Source organism: Stegastes partitus, unplaced genomic scaffold, assembly GCF_000690725.1.
Source record: "Stegastes partitus isolate 25-593 unplaced genomic scaffold, Stegastes_partitus-1.0.2 Scaffold443, whole genome shotgun sequence".
NCBI classification, from domain to species: Eukaryota; Metazoa; Chordata; class Actinopteri; family Pomacentridae; genus Stegastes; species Stegastes partitus.
In genome coordinates, this window is record NW_007578174.1 from 202,851 (window position 1) to 212,101 (window position 9,251).

At 40.5% G+C, this 9,251-nt stretch overlaps 1 protein-coding gene and 1 long non-coding RNA gene across 3 annotated transcripts in view; one reads left to right on the plus strand and one right to left on the minus strand.

Annotated features, from left to right (window-relative positions):
- Nucleotides 1–6,343, plus strand: part of LOC103360474 (uncharacterized) — a 9,107-nt gene extending 2,764 nt beyond the window's left edge. Inside the window, exon 2 of the long non-coding RNA XR_520357.1 lies at nt 6,157–6,343. This is a non-coding gene — a long non-coding RNA (uncharacterized LOC103360474). The remainder of the gene's footprint in view (nt 1–6,156) is intronic.
- The window catches only part of urm1 (ubiquitin related modifier 1), a 12,064-nt gene continuing 7,284 nt past the window's right edge, over nt 4,472–9,251 (minus strand). The window contains exons 3-5 of one of the 2 annotated variants that reach the window (XM_008286229.1): nt 9,011–9,092; nt 7,173–7,221; nt 4,472–4,661 (exon numbers count right to left, since the gene is read on the minus strand). In XM_008286229.1, coding sequence (XP_008284451.1) covers nt 4,590–4,661; nt 7,173–7,221; nt 9,011–9,092 — 203 coding nt within the window. In that variant the 3' untranslated portion in view covers nt 4,472–4,589. Of the gene's footprint in view, nt 4,662–5,787; nt 6,667–7,172; nt 7,222–9,010; nt 9,093–9,251 lie in introns of those variants that run through there. The other variant, XM_008286231.1, reaches the window with a different exon arrangement.

Genomic DNA, 9,251 nt, shown 5'->3' on the forward strand with positions numbered 1-9,251 from the left:
AAAAAATATGAACTGATCTCATTTGCCACAGTGTCCTGATTTAATCCTGAGCGCCTGAGGACAAAAATATTCAACATTGACGTGTTAAAACAAAGCAGGAGAGCAACCAGAGAGGACGCAAAGGGCCGATTGTAGTTGTGACTTCTTAATGGATGTGTTTGTGTGACATAAATAAAGATTTTTTTTCTCTTATATATATTGAAAGTATAGGCTGAGACAACATGCCCTCTGTCGTGTGTCACATGAGCATCTCAGAATCCACTCATTTTTCTGTCACTTTGGCACAACAGTTTCCACAGAGGCCTACAGTGAGCAGCCCCCTTTTTCTGGAGCAGAATGGCTGCACATGGCGCTGAAGGCACCGCTTTATGTCCAAGTGCCTGGTTACAGCGTTGCACTAGTTTGCTCACACAAGAGAGGGGGCACAAGAGAAACACTAAACGTCATGCAGTGCGGTCAGAGAGTAAACAGTGTCGGGATTGTAATCTCTTTTTGGGTAGAAAATAGGGCTGTTGTGTCTTTAAGAGGGGCTGCTGGTCCCTCATCGCAGCTGCTGGCGTGTGTGTGTGTGCGTGTGTGTATGTGTGTGTGTGTGTGACATAGAGGACAGCGGAGATTCATTACTTAAGCAGTACAATGGACATTTATCACCCCGTGGTGTTATTCAAATTCAGTACCAAGCGAGGACCTTCTCCACTCCTCTCTCCGCCTTGCGTCGCGGCCGCAGCGTCTCATTGTTGGAGCGGCGCAAAGAAAAAGCCAGGAGGGCAGAGAGACATGCATCCAGTCAGTCAGTCCGGGAGACACGTAAAGGGAAGGATGGGAGAGGAGAAGCAGGAGCGTCTCGTCCGGAGTGTAACGAAGCCTGGTGCTCTCCTGCTCCGCAGCTTCTTCTTCTTCTTCTTCTTCTTCTTTTTGTCACCATCCGACGCTGCTCGCTGGGGGGCATTTGGAGCAGAGAGATCCGACAGAACGCGAGTCGTGGGAACTGAACCAAGGACGCACCACCACCGGGAAATAAGGGGTTTCCTATTTTTTTAAAATAATATTATTATTTTATCTCTTTTTTTGGTGAAAATGTTCGATTCCATCAGCAGCAGCTTTCAAACAGCAGAGGAGAAACACTGACGCTCCAAGTGCTTGTATTCAAATAGGAGGGGATTTTTTTCCTTTTCTTTTTTTAAAATTTAACATCCGTGGAAAGCCATTGTGCATCTTGAGGCACCAGAACTGAAGAGTCTTCCCCTAAATCGATGACACTACACAGGTGCAGAAATGGCGTGCTTTTATTTTTTTTATTTTTTTTTTGCTGGCGGACTTTAAGATGAAATAAAGTCCAGATTAGCTGCTTTATTCCTCTTTTTCTTTTTTAAACACACTCTTCTTGAGACACTTTAAAAGTGAGACTGAACCAAAAGGAGATGACATTTTACCCCAAACTGCAACGGCCATTCAGCCATCTTAAGGGGCCTAGAGAGAGATGGAGAGACTAACTTTACAACTAGCAACCGGTAAAAGACGCGGAGAAGAGACTGTAGCGTGAACCAGAAAGTAGGATGCGTTTATGTGAGGATGCTTTAAAAGTCACAGGCTGGTTGTGGCTGCAACAATGCCTCCTTTGCATTATCAAACACTTGCAAAAAAAAAAAGAAAAAAAAAGGATGGGCTTTCTTCCAATGCGGTGATCAACAGAGGAGATGAGTTCCTATCGCTGACATTCAATCAGAAGAGTTCAAGGATTTGGGGAGGGGGAGGAGGGAAGTTGCACTAAATATATAAATATATATTTATATATATGTGGAGGTCTAGTTTCCTGCTGCAACAGCTCAGTGTTGCACACAGTGAGAGAGCTGCTGTTTCAAAAGGAAAGGCGAATCCAGGAGGCAGTGCTGAGGCAGTGAGGATGTCAAAAATAATGCACTATAGTGGGAAAAGGAAGGAGGAAGAAGAAAAAACCCAACAGTAGTGGGTGTGAGGAGACGCAGGCAGTAAACTGTCAAAGGGCATTTAGGCAGCAGCCGTATAGCAGGTGCACCCAGGGGCCTGTACCACCACTGCCCCCCTGCACGTTGCTGATTCAAACATTCAAATGCTTAATTTCTTTCCCTTTTCACTTTGCCAGAAGGACATACAGAGTCTTTAGCGACTGATTGTCCAAACGCAATTCTTGAGTAAACTCAAATTCAACCCCCAAGAATTGTGTATGGACATCTGTTGCTGCAGACTCACATTCATCACTGCTGTCTTTGGCCGAGCGCCACATCGAGATTGTGGGGCCTCCAAAAAAAAAAAAAAAACGCACAAAGAGGGGGATAGGAAGGCCTTTTTAAGTCTTCGTTTTTTGTTTTGTAACTGTCTCGTTTCAGGTAAGATACAAATCGACAATTATGCATGATATGGAGAGAGAGAGAGAGAGAGAGAGAGAGAGAGAGAGAGAGAGAGAGAGAATAAAAGAGGACGCGGGGCCAATAAAAGTGGAGGAAACCTGAATCCGGCTCGTGTAATGTGTTTTTCGGGGTGTGCGTTGTGCTCGGCCCGATTGGTATTTACACTTTGTCGAAGATCTAATCAAGACTGTTTGTTTTAAAAGGCACATATCGACTGGAGGCATTGATGTATCGACTGTGTTCGGCAAATAGTAGAAAGCAGAGAGTTGAGTGTTCCCAGACTGAGGCCTGCATGCTGCAGAGATGCACGTTGTGGATGAAAAAAAACACACACACACAAAAAAACACACACAAAACTGGAGCATCAGATGCGTAAAGTAGCATCAAAAATAAACAGAAATAATTATATTAAAATGCAAAAAAAAAAGTTTGGTTAAAAGCTACGTTTGACTGGAGATTAAAAATAAATAAATACAAGCTTAAAAAATCTCTAATCATTTGTTAATACACTGAGAGCAGATTTACAGCCTGTTAGGGATCATCTGCACAAAGGCTCTTCAGCTGCATTTATCAGGAGAAAATGTTGCTTCTAATGCAAAAAATCAAAGGCAGCTTACTGAATTTAAAGGTGGAAGAGTATTAAAAGAACAAAAGAGAAGAAAAAAAGAAAACGTGGCCTGATGATTGATGCTGCCAAATCTGTGGAGCCAAACAGCGTCACTGATAAATCACGTGGGGACACTTATTGGCTCATTAGATCATTTTTCTTTTGTTTATTTAAAAGAGAAATAATTTTAAAATATCTTTATTTTTCTGTTTAGTAATAAATCAAACAATTCCTTTAAATATATAAACAATTAAACAGTTTAACTAATATAATAAATTAAAATATAATCTAATAAATATACTTTTTTTTAAAGTAGTGCAAAATAAACTCACATAAATCACTTTATTTCTGCGTTTTCTTCGTTTTAAATGTGTTTAAAATGTGTTCCTGTTTGGTTGCCAGTTGCACTCACTAATTAATTCGAGACACACACACACTCTCTCACACACACTCACACACACACAAATGGCCAACGTAGTGCAAAATAAACTCACATAAATCACTTTATTTCTGCGTTTTCTTCGTTTTAAATGTGTTTAAAAATGTGTTCCTGTTTGGTTGCCAGTTGCACTCACTAATTAATTCGAGACACACACACACTCTCTCACACACTCACACACACACACACAAATGGCCAACGTGTGTATTGTTGTTGAACATTAAAGGCTAACCTCTCCTAATTCCTGGGGATTAGTGCATCTTGTTTGCTCTTGCAGAAACGCTTCTGTGTCCAACGTGGATCGTTTCTTCTTCTTCTGCTTTATTTAGACTTATTTTACAGAATAATCGAAGCCTCGAAATTACAACGTAGTACTTGAAGATTTTTTTTATTTTTTTATTTTTTTTGAACGAATGCATGGTGTGCACACACGTGGGTTTTTTCCTTTAACAGCTACAACTGGAGTGTTTTTGCATTAAAATCTTATATTTTAATAATAATCAGCAGGTTGTGGTGCTGAGCAGGGACCAGTCTGACTACTGGGAGGTTTTATTTGTGGCTATTGGTGCTAAATAAATAACCTGTTTTTAAGGCTTTTTTCACAAATCACACAAACAGCTCAGTTTTCACAAGTGTGTGCACCTTGCTGTGTGTGTTTGTAGCTTCAGTATTTTGCTCACATACATGCTTTAAATCTGGATTCTTTGCAGGAAACTATAGGAGCCTGTAGGTGCAACAGGAACACACCACCCTAAGGATTGTTGTTTTTTTTTTTAAGGATGAAAAATAAAAATAAAAATCACTTTATATAGCAAATAATAGCAGATTACACCAAAAAATGCAGAAAAAGGTTAAATTATTATGATTTTGATAACAATCTAAACATATTTATATATATTCTTTGACACAAGGATGAAGTTTTGCTCTTTTTTATGAAATTATTTCACGTTACCAGCTCTGTAGGCTAAAGATAATTCAGTCTCATAATGCAAGAGTTTATTTTTCTTGTTTACTTTATGTTTGTTTACCTCCGGCTGAAGCTTTTTTATTTTTTTATTTTTTAATTCCCACCGTAGTGACTTGAGCTGTGCACGTCCTGGTTCTGATGGGATGATGCAGGTCCAGCATCGTCTCCTGTTGAGCAGCCATCAGTCAGTCAGTGTGCAGGCTTCAGGCCCACAGAGCAGTCCAGACCTGCAGCAGTTAGACATGCACATGCGTTCTGGTTCTGGTGAATAACAAGAGAAAGTGAGAGAGAATTAAAAATAATAAAATAAAATAAAAAGTGGAAGCTGATTTGGAATTATGGGAATTTTATGCACACAAACAACAAAATATTTATATTTAAAATTATAAGCTTTAAATATTTCCAGAACCTGCACTAACTTTGCAATCTTTGTTTTTCTTAATATTTAATCCAAATAAATAGAAAAAAAGCACCATTTTCTTTAATAACACCAGCAGACTCCCTGTAGAAGCAGAACCATGTTTGTGACCATCTCCTCCTCACCCAGAGCCTCTCCAGCCTCCTCGGCCTGCCCTGGCTGACACAGAGCTACATTTTCTCCTCTCTCACCCCCTCACAGCCTCATTAGCATTTCCTTTCTACCGGCCATTATAGGCCGGTTTCCCGTTGCAAATCGGACTCCACAACCGAGAAAAGGTTTTAGGTCGCCCCGGGCGTTCAGGGGAGGGCAGCCCGGAGGCTAGACCTCGACCTCCCGCAGTGGTCCTGTAGTTCACACCCCACCCACCACCACACACACACACACACACGTATATATATATATGTACATCCATCCAGCCTCCTCCTGCTCCTCTTATGAATATTCCAGCTGAGCGTGGCTATAGGAAGCTAAAATCTCCCCCAAGTCGTCTCCAATCAGCCTAAAACTGCAGGGAGATCTCACAACTGGGTTTAAATCGATCATATAAACTATCAGCACGAATTATGGAAGCGTGATGTAAAATCCTAATTGTGGAAAGAAAGAAAAAAAAAAGGCGTTTGGAGTTTGGAGAGGCCCCTGTGCGCGCCGCAGGGCGGGATGGAGCCTCACTGGGTGTTTATGGGACACAGTCCAGAGGTTTTTGCAGTTTTAAACCACTTTTAAACCACAAAACGAGCACAGTGACGGCACTTAACAATCAGAATAAAAAATATATTTATGGCATTTGTATTTGTAAATTTAAGAGGAGAGAATTTACGAATGATTTCCCAAAAATAAAAAGAATTTCTAAAAATATCTCATCACACATATGGAACAAAAACAGGAATAAAATCGCAACGAACGCATTTAGTTCAAATATTTTCAAAATACACTCCAGCAAAAAATACAATTATGCCACAACACAAATATGATATAAAAAGTCTTTTTTATTTGCATTTTACGGGAAAAAAATACAAAAAAATTTAAATAAAAAAGCGTGAATCACACAGGCCAAGCAAAGCACTTAGAAGTAAACTATTAACATTTAATAAACGGGTTCAAAAGCTGCTTGTAAAGAGATATAAAGACATTTAAGGGTTTATCAAGATGTTTCTCAATTACAGTTAAATCTGTTTCTGTACAAACAGATGATAAATAACCAATATGTAGTTAAATTAAATATTTCTGCATGAGTTTTAATTGTTGGCATGTTAATAAAAGCCTAAAATGTCCTTATATCTCCTCACAGCAACATCATGGTGAATTATGAACACTTTATTAAATGCTAATGTACAGGCTGGTTACAGTTAAAGTGTTTTCTTGTTTATTCTGTTTAACTGAAGCTCGTGTTAAAGCTCAAAATAGAGAAATTGTGTCTCATGCTGGAGCTACAGTTGCAGGGAAGTGAAGGCAGACACACTAACTACACCTGTGAGCTGCTCAGTACAAGCAGAGCTTCCCCTTAAATCAGTTTGATTTATTATTATTTTAAAAAAAAAGAAAAAGAAGAGTCCACAGAATTCCCATCTCACAGCTTCCACATTTTTCACGGTGACCATCTCTGGATTCCCCCTCATTCCTGTGGACCAGCATCCCAGTGTGGGGTGACACATCCTCAGCATCCAATGGGGTCACGTGTTACTGGGATGTAGAGGAGGTGGAGGCGGGGGGGAGAGAGAGAGGATGTGGAGGAAAAAGGCAGGAACTGTTACAGACGTGTGCTCCTCATTCATCCCTTTATCCTCCGTGAAGAGTGGAAATAAACACCACGTTGTCTTGGTCTTGCAGTTGATATTCCAGCTCCCCCTGAGGTTCAGGAAATAAGCCAAAGGAGAAATATCTGCGTTGATTATTAATACGGATGCGTGTTCCACTCCTGCGCTTCAATTGGTACCAATCAATGGCAAACTTTTTTTTTTCTTCATTTCATTTACATCCTGTGTTGAGTCCTGTAATTGAATCAATTCATTCAGACTGAAGCGTTCAGACCAAGCGTGTGTGTGTGTGTGTGTGTGTGTGTGTGCATGTAAATACGGATACGAGACCCCAAGGACAAACTTGTCTCGCCGCCGCTTCCACATTATATGAAACATTAACTGAGTCAGAGAAAATGAACGGCCTCGCTATCGGAGAACGCACAGGTTCCCGCTCAAAACACTTTTTTCTGATTTACACACAGGAGGCACGTCGGGCATCTGCATGATCTCTAATCATTTAACAGAGCATCCTGAACAGAGACGGTTAAAATATATGTCACACACACACACACACACACACAGCATCTGACAGTGAACGTGGCTCCCAGTGCTCACCATTAGCTCCCAGTCTGCATCATTGATAAGCACCAGGATTCCAGGCCTCCTGTGGGAAAACACACCGTTTTCAGTCAGACGCGTCTCCCAAAGGCAGCACAGAGTCGTGTAAAAGGTACAAACAGGTAGATTAGAAACACCAACACATCCTATATCTAGTTTAAATTTTTTTTAAAAATCTAACAATTAATTCAAGCTGTTTTAAAATACAAAAACACAATTATTAGTAGAAGTGTGACGACAAAAATGGAAATTATTTGCAATAAAATGAAAATTTGCTGGTGATCCTCAAAATTTCAAGCATTAGATTTCATTTTTTTCCCCCTCTTTTAAATTTAAATCTGTCAAATTAAACACATTAAATAGTCAATTATCAGTTAATACAGTTTTTTTTTTTTATGAATAATTCCCAACTACAGTTTAGGCTTAAACGTTCTGGGGGAGGTGAACAGAGGGGAGAGGAGGAGGAGGAGGAGGAAGAGGGGGACACGGTAATTTGTTTGAAACAGTCTGACAAACCTTACAAATCCCATTAATGTAATTTACATTTAAAAAGCAATGAATACACCTGAAAATAAACACTGTGTTCAGAAGTCTTTTCAGCCCTTATTTAAAAAAAAAAAAAGTTTTTAATCGCATTTAATTGTAAAAATGCAACCAGGAAGAATTTAGAAAATCTAATCTGGTGGTTTGTGTATTAAAATGAGATGCTGCCTGTGAGGATGTGTGTGTTCTGTTCACATTAGAGCTCATATCAGATCACAAATAGGAGCTTTTCCTTTTGCTGCTAATGTGTATTTATTTTTATTTGCAAATGTGCACAAAACAATTCTGTCCAACAAGCAGCGAAAGTCGTGACGGTTTCCTCACGAGACACGTGAGTGGCCGAAGCAGAAAGAGTGCAGAGAAAAATGAAAAAAAAGAAACTGTCACTGGAAATTAATGGGGTCCCAAAAATAACATACTAAAGAGCATAATGGAGATAATGGGGGAGGGCTACAACGGGCACCTATGGGTGAACTCTTAAACAGATGCTGGTGTGTTTCTTTCTCTTAAAAAAAAAAAGAAAAAAAAGAGGTAACTTTAAGTCATGTGGGTGATGAGATATCGCCCGGAGCAGATATGCCTCTCAGTGTAGATGCACTATGACGTCAATGGGAAAGGGCAACGCGAGAGGAACCTGTGAGAACAAACATGCACCCAAAAAAAAAAAAAAGAAAAGAAAGCGAGGCTGCTGCAGCGAGAAAGAACAAAAGAGCAGAAGACAAGGTAAAGACTGTAAACTAAATCACGTCCTTTTAAACAGATAATGAAGCTACACCTTGATGATGGTTTGCTCAAAACAAAACCCAAAAAAAAAAAAACACACACAGTGCCTGCTGCCAACATAAAGTACACACAAACACACACACACACACACATCTAATCTATAAGGTTTATAGGTACCCCAGCTTTTTCTCCATTCATTGGGTAGATGGTGCTATAAATAGTCCTGCACAAAGGCAGCTGTAAAAGTCAGCCAGTCCTATAAGGCTGCTGTGAGCCCTGGACCCACACACAGACATACAAATGTGGGAACACACACGCTCACACACACACACTTGCACACAGGTAATCATCTTACTGAAACCTATAACCTGAAGGCTAGACTGTTTTTTTTTTTTTCTCCTCACAGCATTTCAGCAGTTTTAACCGAAAGGGGGGAAAATGCTTCACACCACACAGAGCCGCTCTTATGGAGCAGTTCTGATCCAACGTTACATTCGTTACGGCGGCGGCGGAACCTCTGACATGTTCTTTTAGGTTACATCTCGTCGGACGGAGTGTGCGTCACTCACACGGAGTCGCCCTGGACGAAGAGCTCGGGTCGTTCCTTCAGCAGGTTCCTCTGGATCCAAACCAGCAGCTGCTTCATGTCCCCTAGAAAACACACACACACAGACACAGACAGACACACACACACACGGATCCAGGATGTTACACCGACCAGCACCGACATCCAGAACTCCAACCACAACCACTACCTGCCGAACCCCAATCTCACTAAAATGTAATGAGAATTTGTTTTTTTGGGCTGGG